The following is a 26,745-nucleotide window of genomic DNA, read 5'->3' on the forward strand; positions in this document are numbered from 1 at the left end:
GTTAGCTCAGCCCGGCGACGACTTCGGCGGCACGGCGAGCGCGGGCAGCAGCGGAGGTAGGGCTGGGAGCCCGCGGCGCGGGTGTGGGCGGCTCGGCCCCCGAAGCGGGCGGGGGCGGGGCGGGGGCGGGCGGAGGCCTTTGCGAGGGGCCGGGTGGGGGCGGGCGGAGGTTTCCGAGGAGGAAGGAGCCGCCGCCATTTTGGGAGCTTCGAGTCAACAATAAAGGACCGAAGGTGCCGAGCGGCAGTGGCCTCGGTGGTAGGACTCGGGCCCGAGCCGCGGGGTGTGGGGTGAGGCGGTGGGGCCGAGGCCAGCGGTGCCCTGGGGGCTGCGGGGAGCCCCTCGGGCCGGCGAGGGGGGGCTCTCTGGGGCGGAGGCCTGAGGCCTCTCCGGGCCTTGGGAGGAAAGCTGGCGGCAGCTGTGTGGGGTGGGGGCGCCTGAGAGGAGTGGAATATAGGAATGTGGTGCGCGGCGGGGCCGGGAGGATAGGCGGGCCAAGAGCTCGCAGGAGCTTGGTAGAAGATGATGGAAAAGGGTGCCAAAAGGGGCGGCAGGGACCGGGGGTGGGGGTGATGGTGGAGGTTATAGGGTACGAGGCGGCCCTATAGGGGGCGGCAGGGATATGCCGTATTGAAAGGTTCGGTTCAGAGGAGGACCGGCAGCTGCTTGATTGCAGTAGACCTTGTAGGTTAGTAACACGGTGCTTAGGGAGTCCCCGAGTCGTGGAGGAAAGTAGGGGCTTTTTGGGTTTGGGGGAGCCTCCTAGGGACCTTACAGGGGGAGTCCCTATTGTTTCCAACCGGCGGAGCTCGTTCCTGACTCTTGTTGCGCAGATAGGATTGCACGGCCCCAACCCTTTGTGTTTCTGGTTCGAGGGAGCTGACTTCAATGTGTGTGGTTGGGGGAGGGGGGGCCAAGAAATTATCGCCCTGTAGTTATGGGGCTTCAATCATTGGCTTGTCTCTTTCCCCTATCTCCCCTTTTTCTTCTACAGTCTCCTTTTCCCTTAAGAGTAAATCCCAGTCACTCCAACTAGCTGCCAAAGCTTAGAGAAGAAATTGCGCTGCATTTGCAAACAAAAGCTCTTGTTGGAGATGACGATACTGTTTTGGGTGTGAAACTGTCAATTGCTAACTACGATCTGGGAAGTGTTGTAATTAACTCCAACAGGGACTCCTCCCAAGTAGTCTACGTTCCTTCGGGTTTTTGAAAAACGTAGAAATGTAACTTGGAATTCTAAATTGGGAAGGGGGTAGGAGGAATAGTTCTTTCTCTGAGACATAAAGCTGCAATGCAGGTGTCAGTTTAAGAAGGGAGCAGTTATCATCTCATTTTGGATTTAAGGAGATAGGAAGTCTTACTGTGCTTGATGGACAATGACGACTATCGCTCAGTCTTTAGAGGTTCCTTCTTCATCGTCTTAGTGCTTTGCAAACAAGAAAATCTCCCTGTATGAACTATGTGATATTGTTGATCATAATATAAACCTTTTCAATACAGAAAAGTGGATCTTAACCATGTAAACAGATAATAGGGGTCAGGGAAACTTCTAAATAAACAGCTCAGTGTATGTGATACAATCAGGATTTGCTTGTGAGCAACTTGTTAAAAAAATTTTTTTTAAAGGTAAATGTAACTAGGGAGCTTTTCTCCCTAGTTTTTTGAGTTATCTTGGCTTTAAATTTTTGAGATTTTGATGTATGGCAAAACTCATCATCGCTGATTAAGCTAGTATTGGGGGGGTAGAGGAGAAAAGGAAGAGGGTTAAAAAATAACTGTTGGACTTTTGTTTTCTGGTATAAGTTGTTATTAAGCTTTAAAATTTTTTATTTTGGGGGACAATTGAAAAATAGAGGAAGTTGACCAGATCTTTTTAAGAACTAGTAATTAGATTTACTACTCTGGGTTGTTTGGAAAGTTTTATTGAAGTCACTAGTGTGTTTAGCTTTTTACAGTGTTTTGGTGTTTTTTTTTTTTTTTTTTAAACAGGAAATTTACTTTTTTTAAAAGATGCAATTTTAAATTAGGATGTACTTTTTGAAAAGTGTTATTGAGAAGTAACTAGTAACTTTTTAATTTCCAGGTTTTATTAAGGTAACTAAAGATTTTCTTGGCTGTTTTTGAAGGCATGTCCATATCCTATTTATTGTTTTAAAGGACAAAAACTTAAGGGAAAAAAAGAAAATATATTTCTTCATAAAGTTCAATAGTTGAAATTCAGAAGGGAACAAAAGTTTTTTTTTTTTTCTGAAAGCACAATGTTCAAGTTAAAAGCTAATTTAACTCTTCAAGGGCTCTTGGTTGCTGTCAGAAAAATAAAAAAAAGAACAAATTGCCTTGTTCAAATCTAGAATTACATTAAATAGATTGATATTTCACTGAGTTGTGATTAAGTATAATGAATCATTAACTTTTAGAGGTGGCAGAGACTTGTAGAGAATTCATTAGGGAGGAAACTGTTTTTTTCCTTTTTTTTTTGGTACTGGGATTGAACTCAGGGTCATTTAACCACTGAGCCACATCCCCAGCCCTTTTTTTGTTTTATATTTAGAGACAGGGTCTCACTGAATTGCTTAGGGCCTCATTAAGTTGCTGAGGCTGGCTTTGAACTTGTGATCCTCCTGCCTCAGCCTCCCCAGCCACTGGGATTATAGGCCTGTGCCACTACACCCAGCTCAGATTGTTTTTTGACTAGTAATGCTAATTTAATCATAGTATCTTTCCATGATATTTAATAATACTATTTAATCATAGTATATTTCCACCATAATTTTCTGTGGGTTGCTTTGATCTCACATTTTTAATGGTTTGAGATTGGTCTCACTACTGACTGGTTTTTGAGGCAGCTCATCACTGTCTCTCCTAGCTTCGTTAGTGATTTGACCTAAGTTGGCAGTATTCTTATTTTTTTAAAAGATGACAGTTCTAAAGAAATTCTTTAAAAGGGAAACAGTTTTCTTCTTAACTTTCCTGTGTGTGCTAACTTAATTTTTTCTTTGTTTCAGATTGAAGTGAGTGAATTCAGATATTACTCAAGCTTGTTAGAGGGCTTTTTAAAAATAAAAAGTTGATTCGGTGCATGACAGCAAGTTACTGCTGCTTACCGTTCAGAGACTTACAGGTGCTTGCCTGCATTGCAATAAAGGACTCATATATTGAGCAAGACTTATTTATCTCTTCGTTTTGGAGAGCCTAATAAACTGTTATTACAGTTTCTCTACTGACTTTCAAAAGTTTTGAAGTTTGAAAGAGACACCTTTGCAATTAACACAGCATGAGCACGGCCAGAACAGAGAACCCTGTTATAATGGGTCTGTCCAGTCAAAATGGTCAGCTGAGGGGCCCTGTGAAGCCCAGTGGTGGCCCCGGAGGAGGGGGCACACAGTCACAGCAACAGATGAACCAGTTGAAAAACACCAACACAATCAATAATGGCACTCAGCAGCAAGCACAGAGTATGACCACCACTATTAAGTAAGTGTTAGAAAATAATAAACCCACTGTGGAACCAAGATTTCTTTTTCTGTTATTTAGACCTTAATGTAATCATTTTGATTGTAAAGAGGAAGATGACTGTTTTATGGTCAGTAGATATTTATAGTAGAATAACATAATTTCGCAAGTAATGCACATAGGCACAGGTGATGTATATTAATTTTGTGTAAATTATTTTTGGAAACATTATTGACTTTCCTAATTGTTATATAGTTATTAGCTGGATTTGTTACAAATGAATGAAATTATCAGATTCATTTTGTTTTTGTCAATGTTGTTTTTCCAGTGTTAACACTGCATCTTACCCTAATTTAAATTTTAAACAGCAGTTTTAAAACCAATTGGAAATTTTTTTTAAGAAGCTAATTTGAGGGGCTGGGGATGTGGCTCAAGCGGTAGCGCGCTCGCCTGGCATGCGTGCAGCCCGGGTTCGATCCTCAGCACCACATACAAACAAAGATGTTGTGTCCGCCGAGAACTAAAAAATAAATATTAAAAAATTCTCTCTCTCTCCCACTCTTTCTTTAAAAAAAAAAAAAAAAAGAAGTTAATTTGAAGACTCAATTTTTAAAACATGACCAGCCTTAGAAAATTTATTCATAACTTTTTTAGTTCATGGATATTCATTTTTCCCTCCTTTTTAATTTTTTTTCACGAATACACAAATCAAAGGGAACTTAGGATATTTAAACTCTTGGAAACACATTTTTGAACAGTCCCAAACCATTTGTTGGCTCAGGCTTAAGAGCTTCATGTCACTACAGAGTATATTTTAAAGCTGAGTGTAGCCTAATTGTCCTCTTTAAGTGTTATTTGAATGGTAATTGTCACTCCAAATATTCAGTATAGGGAATTGATACTTAGACTCTTGATCCCCGTCAAGGTTTGGCTTTTTGTTAAAAATATAACATGAGCATATGATGATGATACTTAACTGAAGTATATATTTATTATAACCCAGATCTTTTCATTTCCTAGGGTAAAATGGTTTCAGAATATCATAAAGATGATTACTGCTATATGGCTCACTAGTGACATATAAGAATTAATTCCTGTCAGCAACTTAGGGAGACTGTTTCAAAGTGCAAGCGGGGATGTAGCTCAATGGTAAAGCACCCCTGGGATCAAAAAATAAAGTAAAAATCCCCCACCTCCAACAGAACTTGGATGCCTACTGGGAGAATTGAGATTTTTGCATTTTATTTTTAAGAAGTATGTTTTAATTGGTGTGAAAATGAACAGTATTTTCTGAATTATAGTTTGTTTTGACAAAATATGAATAGGCTAGCAAAATTTAGATTGCTTTTATTTCTTGAGGATAGGAAATGTAAAGCTTTGCTACTTCATTATAAAAGTATTTTCCAATTTAAAAATTCTTTTGTAAGACAATAGTGGGTTTTAATCTTTTTCTTCCCTCTGGGATTAATGGTTTCTTTTTAGTTCTGTTGGTTCTCCAGATTTCACTTTCGTGTGCCACCTCTTTAATGAAGCCTTCTAAAATTACATCTACTGTTTTAACTCTTATCACTTATTTTAAATTGTTATTTTACGTTTTAAGATTACAAATACCTTGTGGGCAGGTTTTGTTTTGTATCTTATCCAACATGTACTATTGAATTTGAATGCTCAGGCTGGCTTTCTAGGATGTTGAATTGAAATTTTTACTCAAAGTTTGATGGTATAGCCTGAGATGAAAGGCTTTGGAATTGGTAGCAAGGGTAACTTTACCTGTGTTAGGGTATTTGTATTATGTTGGCTCTAACTTTAAGTAAAATAAATTAACCCTTTGAGATGTTTTGAACAGCAACTATTGAGTTCTTATATTGCTATATATTCTTATATTGGTTCTTATATTCTTATATTGAGTACTTTATATGTTAAAAAAATTGTTAGCAACCCATTTTATTTTAGAAATAGAGATTTATAGATGTTTATAAAAGGTTAAGAACTAATAAGTAGTAGTCAGGACTTGAACTTTTTAAGTTGAGGTACATTTTTCCTTAGCCTTCTGAATTGCTGGGAATTAGGCACCTTGGTTTTAACTAGTCACCAAAAGTTACAAACTAAAGTGCCTACAGAATAGCGTGCCAGATTATAAGGTTCTTGCCATATTTAAAGGGACAGCTGCTTGATTTTAAACTCAAGTTATTAAGCTTTAATAAACAACATGTTACCCTGTTAAGAATTTGAAAGAGTGTTGCTAAGATTCCAGAGTTTTTTCCTTTTTTGTGGTATTAGGGATCAAACCCAGAGAAGCTTCCAGTTTCTAAAGAAATCTGATGTATCTCCTATTTTTTAAATGTTAGCAGCTAATTTAAATTAAAATACTGTGTAGGTTAAACAAAACACGTTTTGATGTTGCTCTGTATAATACACTGTATACTACACTGCTTCTTCTAAAAGGTTGGATGCCTTGATTGATTGATTGTGGATGGATGGATGCTGGGGATTGAACCCAGGGCAGATGCTCTTCTTCTGAGCCAAGTCCCCAGCCCTTTTTATTTTTTATTTTGAGACAGGATTTCACTCAAACTTGTAATCCTCCTGTCATCAGCCTCCCCAGTAGCTGGGGTTACAGGCATGCGTTATGATGCCCAGCAATATGGATGCCTTTAAACTCTTCTGTTCCTGATTTTTGATCCCTATATTGTGTTTTTCCTAAGATCACTTCCACTGAAGTTAACTCTCTTGTTAACTATATTCTTAAATACCAGTATATGACAGTATATGAAATTACTGTGCTTTTTAGAACTTAATTATATTCTAAATGAATTATCTTGTATTATCGAACTGTCAGGTAGGAGGCTAGGGAGTTTGATATTCACATTTACTATATTTTCCCTCTAGACCTGGTGATGACTGGAAAAAGACTTTAAAACTCCCTCCAAAGGATCTAAGAATCAAAACTTCGGTAAGTTGGGTATAGAATTCAAGTGTAAAAATGGTGGGTAAACTAGAAGTAGTTCCTTTGTAATAGGACAGTAGACATTGAGTTTACTTTAAATAAAAATGGTTGAAATTATTCATATATGTTGGGCTGACACAATTTTTTTGTTTTTACCATTTTTGGGTGGAATTATATATTATGTTGTAAAAAAATAACATGTTTATAAATATGCACATTTTACCTAATTTTCTCAAAAATTTCCTTTCTTCCCAGCAACCTAGTGAGATATTGAGGTTAGGCATTACACCCACTTTGGTATAAGAACTTGGAAATTTAAAGAAGTTAGTTTTTTTTTAACTCAAGTGTTCTCAATCAGGAGTGCTTTTTTGTCTCCCAAGGGACATTTAGATAGCTAGAAACATTTTTGTTTATCTCCCCTGGTGGATACAGGACACCATTTTAAAACAGAATTTTCTTTATACTGAACTTAAGAAACCTAGATGTAGCTGAAGAGTGGTAGAGCTAGGGTTTGACTTAACATTTTGTGGTCAGCAATTCATAGCATTGATACTTGTTTAGAAATAACAGTATTCTACCAGTCTTAGAAGACTAGGACCAGAGTTCCTTTTCCCAAAGCATAATTTTAAAGTGGCTTGTCTGTGTTGAAGGAAAAGTGGTTATTCTCTAGGAAAAGGTGAGATATAGATTAAAACAGTAATAATTAATATATATTTAAGTATGTAAAGAGTTAAAGTCTCCTAGATAATAATCTCAGTGACTCAGGGGGCTAAGGAAGGAGGATAACAAGTTCAAAGCCAGCCTCAGCAACTTAGCAAAGCCCTAAGCACTTAGCAAGACCCTACCTCAAAAAAATAAATAAATAGAGCTGGGGATGTGGCTCAAGCGGTAGCGCTCTCACCTGGCATGTGTGCGGCCCGGGTTCGATCCTCAGCACCACATACAAACAAAGATGTTGTGTCCACTGAAAACTAAAAAATAAATATTAAAGATTCTCTCTCAAAAATAAATAAGTAAGTAGATAAATAAATAAATAAATGGCCTGGTGGCGGGGCTGGCGTTATAGCTCAGTGGTAGAGCACTTGTCTCAAATGAGTGGGACACTGGGTTCAATCCTCAACACCAAATAAACAAGTAAATAAACAAATAAATAAATGTATTGTTTATCTACAATAAAATGTATATATTTATATATATAACATTTTTCTTTAATTTAAAATAAAATGGGCCTCAGATATAACTCAGTGGTTAAATACCCCTGGATTCAATTCCTAGTACCAAAATAAATAAATAAATTTAGATTTAAAAACATGCTAACTACCAAACACAGTTGTACCATATTTTATTGTTTGTTTAATTAGGATGTGACCTCCACAAAAGGAAATGAGTTTGAAGATTACTGTTTGAAACGGGAGTTATTGATGGGAATTTTTGAAATGGGCTGGGAAAAGCCATCTCCTATTCAGGTATGTTTACTCTTTTTATCATATATATACATATATGGTTATGTTTCACACATTACAAACTTTCTTTCTGATCTGTGGCAGTGGTGTAACTTTTCTCTCTTGTCTACATACCTATACACACTATTTTTCTGAAAATTTTAAGGTTGAGTTATAGAATTACGTCCTTTACCTCTAAATCTTTCTGTGGATATTTCCTAAGAACAGGAATACCTTTAATAGCTTTTTTTTTCTATCTGGTACAGAATCTAGTCTGGAATCAAGTATTGCTTTTTGTGTGTGTGTGGGGGGGGGGTCTGGGTTTTGTGTGTGTGGTGGTGCTGGGTTTTTTTTTAGCATTTTTTAAATTTTTACATAATTTTTTTAGCATTATATTTTTATTTTTACATAACTTTTTGATTCCTTTTGACATGATTATACATATACAGGAAATTTTATTTCAGTCCCCATTTTCTCTCTAGTTATTGTTTCTTTTTTTTTTTTTTAAGAGAGAGAATTTTTATTTATTTATTTTTAGTTTTCGGCGGACACAACATCTTTGTTTGTATGTGGTGCTGAGGATCGAACCCGGGCCGTGCGTATGCCAGGCGAGCGCGCTACCGCTTGAGCCACATCCCCAGCCCTAGTTATTGTTTCTTTAACCTGTTTTTTAATCATGACCTGTTTTTTTTTTTCCCCTCTTGGGACATTAACACATTAAAACAGCCCCTTTCTTTTTTCCTGATAGGGAAAAGGAGTTTCTCCTGTGGGTTTTTCTGATATTTCCATGTGATTAGCTTCAAGTTATGTTTTCTCAGCTAGAATATTGAAGAAGTCATGTTATAGTCTTCCCAAAGTATCACACTTAAAGATGTACATATTGTCCCTCTAGTTAATTGATGGCCTTGTCAAAGTGTTATCTGATTTTTATTTATTTGTTTGTTTGTTTATTGCTACTATCTAATTACTACTTTTCTAAAACAGACAAGCAGCCTGGGGCACATGTGAGGACTGTGCAAATATTCTGCTCTTCATCAAAATGTCCTCATTTAAACATCTTTTGATGATTCTTACTTGGTCTCCCCTTATGGGTTATAATGAGTTTCTGGCTGTAGCACATCATCCATATTTGACCCTTTTATAAAGAAGGTCCTTCTCTCTCCCCCACCCTGTTTATCTGTTATCAGTATGAACTCATTAATTCCCTTTTTAACTGATATTTTTATGCCCAGATTGCCTAAACATTTGTCCTTTGAAAACATTTTCATGCCAGTTCTTATGTTTTTGTGATGTACTCCTTTGATTTTTCTTTAGCACTTTCTTACTTTTTGGCATGATACCAGGATTATCTTATGCTTGATAGTGCCCCAGCCTTGAAATTCAAGGAGCCCTGATTTCTTTTTAATGGGAAATAGTATTGGGAACCATGTTGTAGGCACTGGGTACACATTTTGCTACTTTAATCTTTTCAGTGAAAACAAGTAAGTGCATGTGCATTTGCACGTACTTATGTATAAGCACATACTATACCTGTACCAGTTTGATGAAGACAACAGATGTAAGTTGAATCCATGCTGTGCTGAGGTCAAATGCTGTGACATTACTGAGTATTTTATCATTGAACAAGCATGTATTGAGTGACCTAGAAAGTGTTAAACACTTGAAATTCTGTGATAAATAAGGTTTCAATCCTAAAGTCTGGTGGAAGGGACAGCTAATTAGTTGTATAGATGATTTCAATATAATATGATGTGTACCTTTCTGTGGTTGCATTTGATTGTAGCCATTAGAGTATGGAAGGACAACCTAATAAGAAGTGGTCTTATTCTAGGCTGTGAGGTAGTAGTTCCCCAGAGATGAACATGTGCTTTTGCCTGCAAAAACACTTGGAGATGGCCATAAACTGAGGCAGGTCTGAATGGCTTAGGAAGCTGTAATGGATGCATTACAACAATTTATATTTAGTTCCTTCTTAGAAGGGAACTTTCAAATGTCCTCAGTTTTGTTATCTGTTTGCCACCTGGCTTAGGAGTTTAGCCAAACCTGATTTATTAGAGTGGGTGAAGAAGGAATATAATTCCTTAGAGGGAATTTGGGTTGCTGTTAGGAAAGGGCTACTGGGTAAAATGAAACATAGTAATCATACCTATGGATCAGTCCCTAAACCTTAAAGTGGAACATAGACTTAAAAGAGACCCCTAAAGTTGTGGGGTTTATTGTTTTTTGAGAAGGAGACAGTGACTTGAGATCTAAATCACATACAATTCACACATTTAAAGAAAACAGTTCATTAGTTTTGTGTTGAGTTGTATGATCATTGCCACAATTGGTTCCCCCCCACCCAAAAGAAACACTTTCAGCATTCACCCCTTATTTTCTTACAGCTTTAAGCAACTGCTTTTTTTTTTTTTTTTTTGGCAGTAGCGGGGACTGAACCAAGGGGCCTCATGCATTCTGAGCAAATGTTCTGCCACTGAGCTGCATCCCCAACCATAAATCTACTTTCTGTTCCTATAAATTTGCATCTTTAGCTGGGCGTAGTGGCACATGCTTGTAATCCCAGTTACTTGAGTCTGAAGCAGGAGGATCACAAGTTCAAGGCCAGCATGGGCAAATTAGGAAGACCCTGTGTCAAAACAATAAATACATGCATGCATGCATACATACATGTGTATGGCTGGGGATATAGCTTAGTGATAGAGCACCTGAGTTCAGTTCCCAGTCCTGAAGGGGGAGGGAGCCCTTTTTGGACATTTCATATACATAGAATCATACAGTGTGTGGTCTGTGACTGGCTTCTCTCATTTAGTGTAATGGTTTCAGGGTCTTTTCGTGTTGTAATAAGCATCAGTCCTCCATTCATAATTTTGCCCTCATTATTTTCAAAAGTATTATCCTTTAAAAACCTGACCCAGACAGAGACCATCCTTCTTAACTTTTCAATAATATAGAATTGAATAGTGTACAATTAGCTTCTTAAAAACCACAGTCCACAAGTACCACACAACCACAAAAGAGGGTGAACCTGTGGGAGTAGTTGGAATCTCTGAAACAACTAAAGATTAACAAAGTTGACTCAAATCCTGAAGGAAGGGAGAAATAAAGACCCAAGGGGTCAAAGGTTTTTGTCTTGACTGCCTTACCCTAATAAGCAGATTATTTAATCTGTCTGTAAGACTAAAGTAACAGTATTGTAACTGGATCATTTTCATGGGTCTGACAGCTATATTATTTTGCCCATCTGGAACCTATCTGACTTGTATGACTGGCGTTCTAGATAGAAATGGTATCATGGTGGGAGATGGAAGTTAAGCTGCTTATTAATTATTTATAAATTAATAATTTAAAGTACTGGAGACATTTCTTTCAATCATTAGCCTAGGTGTAGAAGGAATAAAATATGTTAGTGATTGTGAATCTGTTTTATTTATTTTCCTAATTTTTTAGTTTTGCAAATTAAAAATTCTGTCCCATTTCCTCTTAACATAATTTTTCGGTCATTCATTTTAAAGTGAAAATTTAACTTCAGGTCACACTGGGTGGACTTTTCTTACTAAAAAGTAAGAAGTGTCATAACATCATTAAATTAGAATGAGAAGGCTAGTTATGTCTAATTAGCTGGCCTGTAAAGTCAAATTGTGGTGGAAGAGTGGCAGAATATATTATTTTTTACTTGATATTTGCCTTAAGATAGAGAATTACAGAGAGTTCAAAACAAACTTTCAAATGTGTAAAACCTTAGTTTTTTAGATGAACTATCCTTCCAGCATATATTGTTTTCTAATATAAAGAGAATCTCTTATCGAATGACTGGTATAGTGTGTTTGAGATGCTGTTGTCTATTATTTGTTTATAGAAATTTTTTTGTTTTTGGTACTGAGGATGACCCCAAGGATGCTGTACTATTGATCTGTGTCCCCAGACCTTTTGTATTTATTCTTCCTTTCATTTTCTTCTCTGCACATGTGTACTTAATTTTTAATAACTGATGGGAATCCTTTACTGTGTTCCAAGTTAATAGGAAGTATAGTTATCTTTGTAAAACATGCACGACAAAGTAAGCTAAATATGAAAATGAGAAGTCATTAAAGATATGACCATAGGATGAGATAACCAAAATAGGATTGAACTCCCAGTTGAGCACATTTCAGGATAAAGAAGTTTGGTGTAAGACATATCAGACATTGGGGGTTTATGTACTATATAAGTAAATGGACCGGAGGTTAAACATTTCCAGCCTATTTCTGTTTTATGCAAATATAAGCTAAGTTACTATTTTTGGTTTTGGTGCTAGGGATTGCACCTTGGGCCTCCCTCATTCTAAGCACACACTTTTACCATTGAGCTACACCTCCAACCCAATCTACAAAGTCAGATAGGCTGACTGGTTTGAAAATATTATCTATTGTCATTCCTTGGCATTGTTGGTGGGTTGGTTTTTTTGGTATTTTTTTTCCCCCTTTTTAAGGGAGGAGAGTCTGGGGGCATGTGCCGGGGATTGAACTCTCAGGTACTCGACTACTGAGCTACATCCCCAGCCCTGTTTTTATATTTTATTTAGAGATAGAGTCTCAATGAGTTGCTTAGAGCCTCACTGTTGCTGAGGCTCACTTTGAACTCACAATCCTCCTACCTGAGCCTCCTGAGCTGCTGGGTTCCCCCAGTATGTGGGGTTTTGTTTGTTTGTTTGATTTTTGTTTTTAATATTTTTTTTAGTTGTAGATGGACACAATACCTTTATTTTATGTGGTGCTGAGGATTGAATCCAATGCCTCTTAATGTGTGAGGCAAGCGCTCTGCCACTGAGCCACAATCCTAGCACCTGCCCCCCATTTTTAAAGAAATATTCTTTGCCTTTTTGTCAATATGTTCAGGTTCTTTTTATGGTCCTTTCTGTTTCCTCCATCTTCTTTGTACACACATACATTCACATAGTTATTATATTGGGACGCAACTTAAAATATACCCCTTTTTTGTGGTGCTGGGGATTGAACCCAAGGTCTTGTGCATGGGAGGTAAGCACTCTATCAGCTGAGCTATATCCCCAGCCCTAAAATGTATCCTTATGAGTTGTGGATATTGGTTGACAATGATGGTGCTGTTCACTGGTCCTGTTAATTTACTTTGATTTTTGTTATTCATGTAAAGTAGAAATGTAAGACACTTAAAAGCAATACCAAAATATACTTACTTTAGAGAAGAATTAGCTTGTATACTGCTTTTATTCAAAAAAATTTTGCATTATCTTGTCTTTTAGGAGGAGAGCATTCCCATTGCTTTGTCTGGTAGGGATATCTTAGCTAGAGCAAAAAATGGAACAGGCAAGAGCGGTGCCTACCTCATTCCCTTACTTGAACGGCTAGACCTGAAGAAGGACAATATACAAGGTTAGTTGGAGAAAAGTTTGTTTTTCTTTTATTTTTAGTTGTATATGAACACAGGATATCTTTATTTATTTTTATGTGGTGCTGAGGATTGATCCCAGTATCTCACACACGTGAGACAAGCACTTTACCACTGAGCTATAGCCTCAGCCCCAAGTTTGTTTTTATTTTAAAGTAGAAATGGCAGTTTAAATCTTGGAACCATGTAGAAGATATTCCTGTCTTTTTTGCAACAGAATTTACATAGTCTGGAGTAATTTTCTTGTTGACAACATTGCACTGACATAATCAAACTAAGTACTAATGCCCTATTGGTAGGAAATTAGTGGACATTCTTAAAAACTGTAGAACTGAATTGTTTCTTGTCATAGCTGTGTGTCTGCAGAGTTCCTGGTAGAAACCTGAAAATCTTGCTTTAAAGTTGTGATTTGGAGATTTTAAGTCTTGTAGAGAAAAAATAAATTTCTGTAGTTGTACCCAGGGTAAGCTAATAGAATTAAGATGTCACCTTAAAGCATTTCTTAAGTATTCCACTTTCTTGATCTATAATTATCACTTTTCCATTCTTTCCTATGGTGCAAATATAGAAAGAACCTGGGCAGTTGGAGTTTCCTACTTGGATGCTTAAATTAGTGAATCTCTCCCTGTCAAACAAATGTAATTAGGACTTGTTAAGAATATTGTTAATGATCTTTTAGGCCTGTGATAATTAGACTTAATATCTCTCAGTATCTGATTTACAAGGAACATTATTTTTATATCTTCTTAAACTCTTGACATTCTTTTTTTTTTTTTTTTCCTTCCATTTTCTGTTCCCTGATATTTTCTAGCAATGGTGATTGTTCCTACTAGAGAACTTGCTCTACAGGTCAGTCAAATTTGCATCCAGGTCAGCAAACACATGGGAGGGGCCAAAGTGATGGCAACCACAGGAGGAACCAATTTACGGGATGACATAATGCGTCTTGATGATACAGGTAGGAAATGGTTAATATAAAGTACAATAGTTCTCTTATAATTTTAGTCACATGTTGCTTCCTTACAGTAAATTAGTAAAAATTGTTAAAAATTAAGATAACAGATACATTGCAATAGAAAATGAAAAGAGATGATTTTATTCAATAAAGGGCAAATTGATTATTGAAAGGTTTTTAATGTAAGTAGTAATTTTTTAATGTAACTGAAAATAGTAAATTTATATTTATCTAATTTGTAAGGCTGAAAAATAATGGTAATGGTTAACATCAGTTATTGGAAATATAGGCTGTCTTACAATTTGGGAGTATAAATTGATCTCTGTTGTGGGCAGTTTGGCATTATATCTCCGTATTATAAATGTATATTTTCAAGAATTTTTCCTGAAGAAATAATTGGGTAAGTACAAGACTAGATAGATATAGATAGATATAGATATATGGATATATGGTTATTTACTAAATGGTGTATAGTGCTGAAAAAATCAGATTACTCTAAATAAATTGGCTAATACATTGGGCTTTGATCTGAATGGACTTCCATGTAGCCATTAAAGAGTGAAAATGATTGGTGTTCACTTCTATGACGAGATCTCCATGTACATACTGAATGTAAAGGTAACAACTAGCAAGAATGAGATTACTTAAAAGATCATACAGATTTTTGTCAGAATTTTATATATAATTATCTCTTTAATTGATACTTTTTTTATATTGCACAACGGTTAAAAATTGTCATTTTATCATTATAACAGTATCGCCTGAATCTCCTGTTCTAGATTAGAGGTATTTCTATTAGTATTTATTGTGGATTGTCCTCAGACAGGATGTATGTCCCCTATTTGGAGCAAATGATTTGGGAAGCTGTAGCTCACCCAGTGTAGAAGTGCAGTAAAGGTTTGTTTTTTTTTTTTTTTTAGCTGTCTTGAGGTAAAATGGAAATAGAAAGCCTAAAACACATCCTTGTGTCTTTTTATATTACTCCCATCCCAATGACAGTGTTTATGTTAAAGCCTTTACAGTCCTTTTGGTCCAAACTAAAATTAATGAGAATAATGTTTCTAAATCTTGTTGTAGTGCATGTGGTGATTGCTACCCCTGGCAGAATCCTGGATCTGATCAAGAAAGGAGTAGCAAAGGTTGATCATGTCCAGATGATAGTATTGGATGAGGTAATGTCTCCATTTGGAAAGATATTTTTCTGTACAATTCTATGCTTTGCTTATATTTTCCAGTGAAACAGCAAAGTCTGTTTCTGTTTATGACCTAATAACATGACTAATCAAGTTTAAACTGGTTTGCTTATAAAAAAAAACATGTTTATCTTCCAAGGTAGTAGATGATGGGCATTTATAGGAATTCGGCCTCTTTTTCCCTTAGGGATACCAGATAAGTTTTTTTTGTTTTTGTTTTTGTTTTTAAGCAGTTGGACACAGTACCTTTTAAGATGAGGAGTTACTGAATAACCTCAAAGCCAAGTTGATTATAATACTGTCTGTAAATCCCATTAATCTTTAACGCTTTATATTGGGTTTTTTGTTTTTTGTTTTTTTTTTTTTTTTTTGGTCANAAGTTCATGGTAAGTGTAAATCTGTACTTGTAATCAGTGCCATCCTGTTGCCTTGTATGCTTTTACCCATAGTTACATCTTAGAGTATACGCTTTACACTGATTATTTCAAGTTTTTGGCTTTTTGAGTTGAAGGGAGAAAAATACTGCTTTCCTTTAAGTGTGTTTCTTCTTATTTTCAGAATTCCCATTTGCAGAAACCCTATGAGATAAACCTGATGGAGGAACTAACTCTGAAGGGAGTAACCCAGTACTACGCATATGTAACTGAGCGCCAAAAAGTACACTGCCTCAACACACTTTTTTCCAGGGTAAGTAGTAGATTTCTGTTGCTGAATATTTTCTATCATTTATTCCCAGTAAAAAAAGTTATATGAATTTTGCTTTGATCTTCAGTAAATAGCAGTTTTAGTTGTTGACCTGAAGTTGAAACTTTATAATCAACACAGACACTTTTAGTCTACAATAATGTATCCTTACTTACAGTTATCCTTATTATTCACAGTCTGTTTATGAATTTGCCTGGTCACTAAAATTATTTATAGCTCCAAAATCAATGCTGAATGCACTTTCATGATCATTTGAATTATGCAGGTTGGCCATAAATTGACTCACTTGACATGTACATTTCCCAACTAAAGGTCTGGGAAGATGACACTCTGCTTTCTTGTTTTAGCTCTCATACTGTAAACAAGTGTCCGTTTGGCACTCTTAATGCCATATTTATCAAATTTTTGTATTTTTTCTTTATATATATATATATATATATATATAATGTATATTTTAGTTGTAGTTGGACTCAATATCTTTATTTATTTTTATGTGGTGCTGAGGATTGAGCCCAGGGCCTCGCATGTGTTAGGCAAGCGCTCTACCGCTGAGCAACAACCTCAGCCCCAAATTTTTGTGTTTTTTATTATTTTGTTTTCGTGTTGATGATTCACTATTTCACATGGCCCCTTCACATAGTGCTGAAGAGTTTGCTCACGGCTCCTAAACACGAGACTAATTTGCCTTGTAGAGAAAATGTAGGTTGGATACGCTTTTGGCAGTCATGAGTTATAATCATTATATAATTATCTGCAATTATTAAGTAAACAAAACATTTACAGTTTTTATAACTTTCCATCTGATATCATAAGATTCCAAATTTTAGGCCTTTTAAAAATTTTTTGGTACCGGGGATTGGACACAGGTGCATTTAACTACTGAGCCACATCCCCAGCCCTTGTTTCTTAATATATTTTATGGCAGGGGGTGGGGGGTGCTTGTTGAGTTGCTTAGGTAATCTGCCATCATGCTGGCATTTTTCTTCTTTGCTAGTTACTAGCAAAACAAAATGAAAGTCTTTGCTTTTCTTTCTCATACTAATTAATTTTTTCTGTGCTCAGCTTCAGATAAACCAGTCGATCATTTTCTGTAACTCTTCTCAGCGAGTTGAATTGCTAGCCAAGAAGATTTCTCAACTGGGTTATTCCTGCTTCTATATCCATGCTAAAATGAGGCAGGTGAGTATAAAGTGGACTTGAACAGATTTACAAAAATAATCTAATTATTTCTTGGATTTTATTTTATTTATTCATTTCTAAAGATTGAACCTGGGGTGCTTTACCACTGAACAACATCCCCAGTCCTTTTTATTTTGAGACAGGGTCCTGTCAAATTGCCCAGGCTGTCCTTGATATTGCAATCCCGCCTCTGCCTCTTGAGTTGCTGGGATTATAGGCATGCACCAGTGTACTGGGCTGGGTTTGGTGGTTTTTTTGTTGTTGTTGTTGTTTTTTAATTTATTTTTTAGATGTGGTTGGACACAACACCTTTATTTCATTTGTTTATTTTTTTATGTGGTTCTGAGGTTCGAACCCAGGGTCTTGCACAAGCGAGGCAAGCGTTCTACCGCTGAGCCACAACTCCAGCCCCATGGGCTGTTTTGTTTTAATATGCCTCCAAATGCCCTGAATTTAAGAATAGACTATTCTTCGCTGAGGGTATAGCTCAGTGGCAATGAAAGGCCCTGGGTTCAATCTTCAGCACCAGGAGGAGAGAAAAATAGTATTGTTCTTTAGTAGCAAAGGCCCCTTCATTATAACACTCCCTAAGGTTCAGTTATCTAAAAATAAAAAGGGGTAATGGTATACTCATACCTTAGAAGGTGCAAAAAGATTGAGAATAATGTGTGAGTAAGTGTATTCTAAGCTATCAGGCGTGATAGAGAAGTGAAATTTTATTCCTTTTTCCTAGGTAAGCTCTAGATGTGCATTGTTGCATACAATAACCACATATAGAGCGCTCACCTAGCACATGCGAGGCCCTGGGTTCGATCCTCAGCACCACATAAAAATAGATATTTTAAAAAATTAGTTAAAGTGAAAATTAAAAATTAGGGGCTGAGGTTGTGACTCAGCGGTAGAGCTCATGCCTACCACATGTGAGGCCCTAGGTTTGATCCTCAGCACCACATAAAAATAAATAAAGATATGGAATCCAACTACAACTAAAAAAAAATATATTAAAATAAAGGACAGGCTGGGGTTGTGGCTCAGTGGTAGAGTGCTTGCCTCGCATGTGTGAGACCCTGGGTTTGATCCTCAGCACTACATAAAAATAAACAAAATAAAGATATTGTACCCATGTATAACTAAAAAAATTTTTTAAAAAAAGGGCTGCCTCACACTCATGAGGCACTGGGTTCGATCCTCAGCACCACATAAAAATAAATCTATTTATTTATTTATTTTTTTAAGGAAAATTAAAAATTAGTTTCTTAGACAAATTAGCAATATTGCAGGGGCTCAGTTAACTACCTGTGGTTAGTGACTTTCATATTGGAGAGTAATGAAGAACATTTCCTTTATTACAGAAAGCTCTGGTCTAGATTTTTAACTTATTGTTATAATAATTTCCTCTTATCTGCGGAGGTACCACGATCCTCAGTAGATGCCTGAAACTTCATAAAACCATCTCTAAATACTGTTTTTTCTATATATTACACACTTATAGATTAGTCATGGTGATAGATTAGTAATGGTAATAAAATGGAATAATTATGCAATAGACTATAATGTCATATTACTGATGCCTCTCAAAATATCTTACTATACTAAGCTCACCCTTCTTATAATGATGTGAGGTTGTTAAATGAAACGAGGTGAATCACATAGGCATTATGAGTGATGCAACTTTGGCTCTTACATAAGAGTTGCTTGAATACAGGCACTATGACAGTTGATCTGATAACTGAGATAGCTAAGTGATGTGGGTAGTGTATACAGTAGTATGTGCACTGTGGATATATGGACAAAGGGATTGTTCGTGTCCCAGACAGAGTGGTGCAAGATTTCATCACTCTTCAAAAGGGCGTGCAATTTAAAACTTACAATTGAATTTCTGGGGTTTCTTATCCATTTAATATTTTTGGTTTATTTTGCTACATGAAGAAAAACAAACTGAAAAGGCAGGTAGACAGTCAAGTCAGACAAAGCAAATGGATTTAGTACCCTTCCATCTCTACTCTTGGAATCTTATTGGTATGAGATTAATATGGGTAACAGACTATGGAAAAGCAAAACAAAGGATAAGACTGAACTACTGTATATGGTCCCCAAACTGATAGGTTCCCCCCCCCCCCATAAAAGTTAGTATAGACTGATTAAGACATTAGATTTGGTTTTGAAGGGACCTTAATGTCATGGGCTAGGGATGTAGGTCAGTGGTAGAGTGCTTACCTAGCATGTGCAAGGTCCTGGGTTCGATCCTCCATACCACAAATGAAAGAGAAAATAAAGCTTAATGTCATGGATCATTTTGGTGTAAAGAACTGATTGAAGCGAGGTGTATTGGTGCATGCCTATAATTCTAAGGATCCAGAAGTCTGAGACAAGAGGACCACAAGTTCAAGAGCAGCCTTGGCAACTTAGCAAGACCCTTTCTCAAAGTTAAAAGGTTAGGGGTGTAGCTCACTAGTAGAATGTCCCTGGGTTCAGTTCCCAGTACCACAGGAAATTAGATGTTAAAAAAGGACTGGTTAGGAGACACAATGACCAAAAATTTGTGCTGTGTATTAGTTTTAATTAAATGGAGTGCTTTTCTTCCTAGGAACATCGAAATCGTGTGTTTCATGATTTCCGAAATGGCTTATGCCGCAATCTTGTTTGCACTGGTAAGTATTTTTTTATGTTTCTTTTACCTATTGTTTTTTTCCCCATACTTCTGTTTGCTTTTTTATGTATCATACAATGTAGCTTGTGATGTAGACCAGCATAGCCTACTACCACTTTGAGAATTTCTGAAATTAAGAATGAACCTTTGTTAACCCCCAAAGTTGGGCTCCTTATCTGAATCTGCAGAATACTTGTCTGATATCTATCTATCTATTTATTTATTTTTGTTCTTTTTAGTTATACATGACATAAATTGTATTTTGACTATTATATATGCACAGAGTATAATTTCCCATTTTTCTGGTGAGCACACGCCCTATCACTGGTATATTATTTATATATAAACATAGGAAATTTTGTCCGATTCATTCTACTGTTTTTGCCATTCCCATCCCCTCATCCTTCTCCCCCACTGGCACTCTTTTAAATTATTTTTGGAATTTGTGTTTTGTTGTTTATTTTTTTTAACATTTATTTTTAGTTGTAGTTGGACACAATACCTTTATTCTCTGTTTATTTATTTTTATGTGGTGCTGAGGATCGAACCCAGGGCCTCGCACCTGCTAGGCAAGTGCTCTACTGCTGAACCACAATCCCAGCCCCAAGAATTTGTGTGTTTTTTGAGTAGTTTTAGCATACAGGAATGAGCTAACACAAAAAGAATACTAAGAAATTCCGTATGTTTTTTGAAAAGAAAAATAAAAAAGAAATTAACGTGTTTTTGAAGTTGTCTTTTTGTTTTTCCTCAGAAACAGACTAGTCTATTTTGGTTTATTTTGCTACATGAAGAAAAATAAACTGAAAAGACAGGTAGACAGTCAAGTCAGACAAAGCAAATGGATTCAGTACCTTTCCATCTCTACACTTGGAATCTTATTGGTATGAGATTAATAATCTAGTGTATATTGCCAGGCGCATTGGCTGACGCCTATAATCCCAGTGGCTCGAGAGGGTGAGGCAGGAGGATCACGAGTTCAACGCCAATATCAGCAACAGTAAGGCGCTAAGCAACTCAGACCCTGTCTCTAAATAAAATACGAAAATAGGGCTGGGTGCCCCTGAATTCAATCCCTTGTACCAAAAAAGAAAAGAAAAAAACTAGTTGTAAAATGGAGCACTTGGAATTTGAGATATATATACAGAAGAATACACTAATTTGTACAATAATTGATTAAATTTTGCGTATGTATACACTCAAACAACAGTCACTCAGATAAAGTTTTAGAATATTTAAAAATCTGGATTGGGGCTGGGGATGTGGCTCAAGCGGTAGCGTGCTCGCCTGGCATGCGTGCGGCCCGGGTTCGATCCTCAGCACCACATACAAACAAAGATGTTGTGTCCGCCGAAAACTAAAAAATAAATTAAAAAAAAAAATCTGGATTTTTATAAAAATGCTATTCTAGAAATAAACTTCAATATTTTTCTCCCAGAATATTAAATTGTGGTGATTGACAAAAAGAAAGAAAGTGATTACAAAACATCTTGCATATTTATAGTGTCTTTGCCTTACATCTGAAAGGACGATTGACCTTTAAGTATACTTAAAATATAAGTAACCTGATTTAATGGAAAAGATATTAGACTCCTTGAGTTCAGAGATTAGGTTCCAGTCCTCAGTTTTGTTTTGTGTTTTTCCTTTAAACTGCTAATTGTGACCTGGGGCAAGTCCTATTTTCTCTTTTATACTGTCTCAGAATTTATAGAGAAATGGTACCAATTGTCATCAGGCATTCCCTTATTAGAGAGTGAATTACTCTTTTTTTTTTTTTTTTAATTTGGTACTGAGGATTGAACCCAGTGGTACTCAATCACTGAGCCACATCCCCAGCCCTTTTTTATATTTTATTTAGAGACAAGGTCTCACTGAGTTGCTAAGACTGGCTTTGAACTTGCAATCCTCTTGCTTCAGCCTCCAGAGCCACTGGGATTACAGGTGCCCAGCAGTTTTTCTTTAAGAAAAGGAATTTGAGGCTGAGAAGCCATGGATTCAATCTCTAGTTCCCAAAAATAAAATAGTAAAAGTTCTTAGCATTTGCACATTGAAAAGAATTGTTACACTGGTTAGTTGGTTTTATTTTTAATAGTTAATTACATGGTTGCCCTCAGATAAGGTTTTGGAATGCTAATACTTTGTCCTTTCTGTTTTTTCAGGATAGTGTGTAATATATAAACATTTAAATTTTACCCTTTCTTCAGGGAGCAGTGATTTAATCAGACACAAAAAGACAAACAGCTTTAAGGCAAGGCTTCCACGCTTTTTCTTTAAAATGCCAGGTAGTAAATATTTTAGACTGTACACAATATGGTGTCTGTTTACAAGTAATCTCAACTCTGTCATTGTAGCTCAAAAGCAGCCTTAGTACATTAATCAAAGGGCGTAATTTTATTGCAGTCAAACTTTACTTACAAAAAAATATTAGTTGGGCTGGATTCAAAAGAGAGGAAAAAGTGATGAGCAAGTATGAAGTACAAATAGTAAGAAATCGTAAGTGTTCATTGGAATGCACAGTAAATTATTAGCTGTGAGGTGGTTTGAGAAGAGATGTAATTTTAATTAGCTTTATAACCTGGGTAAGTTTTAGACCTGCAGAAGAAGAAATTTTAAGTTAGGTGACTGGGATTTTTTAAATAAATGATCCATAGAGGGCCTAGAAGGTAAGTTTGAGAAAGAACAAGTGAATGAGTTTGGTAGAAATGTATTAGAGAATTAAATTAGGACCAACTTGGGGACCTCAACTGTCAATTTAGATTTTATCTAATAACAATTTTTTTGGTTGGAGGTTGGGTGCCAGAGGTTGAACTACGGGGCACTCAACCACTGAGCTACATCCCCAGCCCTGTTTTGTATTTATTTCTTATTTTGAAACAGGGTCTAGCTAAGTTACCAAGCCTGGCCCCAAACTTGCCATCCCCTTGACTCAGCCTTCCAAGTAGCTGGGATTAAAGACATGTGACACCATGCCCAGCTGTCATGGAGCTGATAGAAATAATAGCTAGGTTTACTTGTTTCTATCTAGGTCTCCACCCACAGAATTTGAACTAGCTTAGTAATTATGGGTCTAGAAAGGAATAGAAGGAATTTTGCCCATTAACTTACTTCAAGTCTGTTGTAAATCATTTAGCAGAGTGGAATGAATGCTAAACAAAACATGCTGATTAGTGAAATTATCTCTTTTTGAAGTAAAGTATAAATCTTAGATTAAATGCTAGAAAATAGACTAAAGGAAATTACTGTTTACTCCTGAGGCTTCTTTATGAATTTAATATACCAGTCATCACGGTCGTGTTCCTGCATTTGTGCAATTACCTTAGGCCATTATTTAAAACTCACTTACAGGGGCTAGGGATATACCTCAGTTGGTAGAGCACTAGCCTAGCATGTGAAAATCCCTGGGTTCAATCCCCAAGACCACCAAAAAACCCCACAAAACTTATAGGAATGGAAAAGGGTAATTTGTGAGTTGTAATCATGAAAGGTATTGTCAATAATTTGCAAGTGCATGTTAATAACTGAAATTTTAAAACTTAGGTTACAAGAAATGTGTTTAAAATATGGTGTCAAGAAGAAGCATGTTTAAATTAAAAGGTATAATAGAAATTAATCTTTTTATTTGTTTTTTAAAGATCTGTTTACCCGAGGTATTGATATACAAGCTGTGAATGTGGTAATAAATTTTGACTTCCCAAAGCTGGCAGAGACCTATCTTCATCGTATTGGAAGATCAGGTGAGGAAGAGAAAGAGGATGGTTTGTGGGAGTTGGATTTTGAGAAGTGTAATTACTAAAATTTTGTTCCTTTGTGGAACAGTATAAGGGTTGAGTTTGTAGCTCAGTGGTATATCACTTGCCTAGCATGTACAAGGTCCTGGGTTCTATTCCCAGTGTTGCCAAAAAAAAATATATATATATATATAAAATACACTATCTACTATAACAGTGAATTTACACTAATTCAGTCATTTGATTAAAACTCCAGTTTCTAATTCTAAGTAATTTATTAAGAGTTAAAATGACTACTTATTTTAAGATGAAATTAATGTGAAAACTTGACTCATTGGATGGTACTGTGACTGTACTGTTCAGTGTGTGTGTTTTGGCAACTTTTGATGATGTGAGCATCTATTTTGTCACTTGAAGAAGATAAAATAAAATACAGTGGTTTCTCAGTATCCATGTGGTTTTCGTTCTAGTATTTCATATGAATATCAACATCTGGGTGCTCAAGTTCAAGTCTCTTGTATAAATGGCATGGTATTTGGCACAGAACCTGTGCACGTTGTTCCAGTATACTTAGAAATTTTCCTTAACTTGTTTATAATACCTGATACAATGGAAGTAGTAGTTATACTATAGTATTTAGGGAATAATGGCCAAAAAAAGTCTGTACACACACAGTGTAATTAGACTTTTTTCCATATATTTTCAATCCGTGGTTGGTTGTATCCGCAGATGTGGAACCCATAGATGCAGAAGGCCAACTGTACTATTTTGGACTGAGATCTGAAGATAACCTGGTAATGAGGAGATCATAAGAAATGTTTTCTTACACTTAGACTGGCACTGAACATAGATATTAATTCTTTGTGTTTTTGCCAGGTTAAAGACTTATGCCTAGGTATGTATTATATTTAACTTTTTTTTTTTTTTTAAGGTCGCTTTGGTCATCTTGGCTTAGCCATCAACTTGATCACATATGATGATCGTTTCAACCTGAAAAGTATTGAGGAGCAGCTGGGAACAGAAATTAAACCTATTCCAAGCAACATTGACAAGAGCCTGTATGTGGCAGAATACCACAGCGAGCCTGTAGAAGATGAGAAACCTTAACAAGCATGTATGTACTTAACAATAGTGAAGTGAGCAGAACTTTTAAATGTAAAGGAAAGAAATAAGAGTCTTTTTTCCTAGGGGAAATTTGGTGTGCCACCATGTATAATTGCAAATAGGGTTTAAAAAAATTAACATAAATGGCATAAAGCAGACATTGCTTAGGTGAGGTAGTACTATCATTAGAGAATATATTAGTGATATTCTGGAATGTAGCTTCCTGATGAGTGTAATAGCAGTACTTAACACACATTTGGATTCCAAAAATAAAGTTAAAAAAAATTATGTATTTAGTTTTGACAGTTATAAAGATGGCTTTTTAAAATGCCCACTCTGATTTCCTGAAGAGCCATCTTTTTTTATCTTCATCCAATTTGACAATAATTTCAAACCCATAGTAAGCATATTAATATAGCTTAAAGAATTCTCAAATTATTCTTTTCACTTTAACTTTTTCCCTAAGTTAAATATCACTGCAAAACCCTTAGACAAACAAAACTACAAATATTTGTTAGTACTTTGGCATACTATTCAATTCATTTAAATCAATATTTTTTTGAGTTGTTGATAGACCTTTATTTTATTTATTTATTTTTATGTGGTGCTGAGAATTGAACTCAGTGCCTCACACATGGTGGGCAAGCACTCCACCACTGAGCTACAACCTCAGCCTTTAAATAAGCATTTTTCCTTGATGTAATTGTTCCTAATGAGGGCTGCAACATGGACTTTCAGGATCTCATTCTGTCTCAGGAATAGCTAGGAGGAGTTCATTAATTGTACCCAGTGGATATTTGGATATATATTCATTCTCTCTCTCTCTCTCTCTCTCTCTCTCTCTCTCTCTCTCTGTATTTATGTGTATATATACATATATATATTTATATACACACACACACACACACACACACACATACATACACCTGTATTTTATTTATTTATTATGTGGTGCTGAGGATTGAACCCAGTGCCTAGCACATGTTAGGCGAGAGCTCTACTGCTGAGCCACAACCCTGTCCCCCACCCCCAGTGGATTCTACAGTAAACAAAAATTCAGTAGAAACTACTAGACAGAGATTTGGAATGAGAATTGTGAAATGTATATATCCTAGCTTTCACAAATGTTAATTTTAGATTTCTCCACTCTTTCTGTAGGCTTTATGACAAAACTACAGAACGCTCCTTTGGATCTGTGACACATCGTTTTTTGGGGGGTGCTCTTCTCTTTGTGGGTTTTTCATCTTCTTTTATTTTGGAGCTATGAAGACTTAAAAAGCTCAGACATTTTTCTTTTTTTAACTGGTGAAGAGGAAAAAAACTGAAAAGAAGGAATATACCTTTTTTGTTCCACTGGTTTGCACTGTGTGCTGACTGAACATTAGTTGCACTAACTGCTGGTTTTTAAAAAAAAAAAATGTTTTTTGGGGGAAAGGGGACAAGGAAGGAGGAAAAAGAAGAGAAGGGGAGAAACCCTAAAAAGAGAAGAATCTTGAACACACAAGCTTGTCTACAATTTCAAAATTCTCCAACAGCTGACTCTTCAAGTGCATTTCAACTTCTCCCTAATTGCTCATCCGTTTTTTAAGCCTGAAGAGCTTATTACTTATTTGTGCGAAGTGCCTTATGCTATAAGACCATTCAGAATATCATCTTTTAGACGCAGCCCGAGGAATCCACAATTTTTCTTCCTTTCTTTTTTCTCTTTTTTTTTTTTAATTTTTTTTTATTTTAATTTTTTTGTCTTTCCATTTTGGTTTCAAGTTGAAGTCTCTCTCTTCCCTTTTTACCTAGTACCGAAACCCAGGGCTGAAAGATGAAACTTACTAGTAATGTTAAACACCATTTCCTTTTTCTTTATGAGGAGGAGTTGATATGCAACTGCAGTTCATCCGCACTGTAAATACATGTATTTAAAAAAAAAAAAAAACAATCCCAAGTAAAAATTTCTTCTGGGCTGAGTAGATACATCATCGCTCCCAAAGGAAA

General features: G+C 36.2%; 1 protein-coding gene across 1 annotated transcript; it reads left to right on the top strand.

The window, feature by feature from the left end:
• The first annotated feature begins 151 nt into the window (after window positions 1–151).
• Ddx6 (DEAD-box helicase 6) lies at window positions 152–26,745 on the top strand. Its single transcript, XM_015489771.2, is given in 13 exon segments — window positions 152–258; window positions 3,006–3,474; window positions 6,343–6,406; window positions 7,762–7,866; window positions 13,100–13,229; window positions 14,057–14,203; window positions 15,278–15,377; window positions 15,843–16,080; window positions 17,161–17,277; window positions 19,865–19,928; window positions 23,557–23,658; window positions 24,584–24,766; window positions 25,915–26,745. Coding segments are annotated over 11 exon segments (1,443 nt in total). The 5' UTR covers window positions 152–258; window positions 3,006–3,274; the 3' UTR covers window positions 24,760–24,766; window positions 25,915–26,745.

Source organism: Marmota marmota, unplaced genomic scaffold, assembly GCF_001458135.2.
Source record: "Marmota marmota marmota unplaced genomic scaffold, marMar, whole genome shotgun sequence".
Taxonomy (NCBI): Eukaryota; Metazoa; Chordata; class Mammalia; order Rodentia; family Sciuridae; genus Marmota; species Marmota marmota.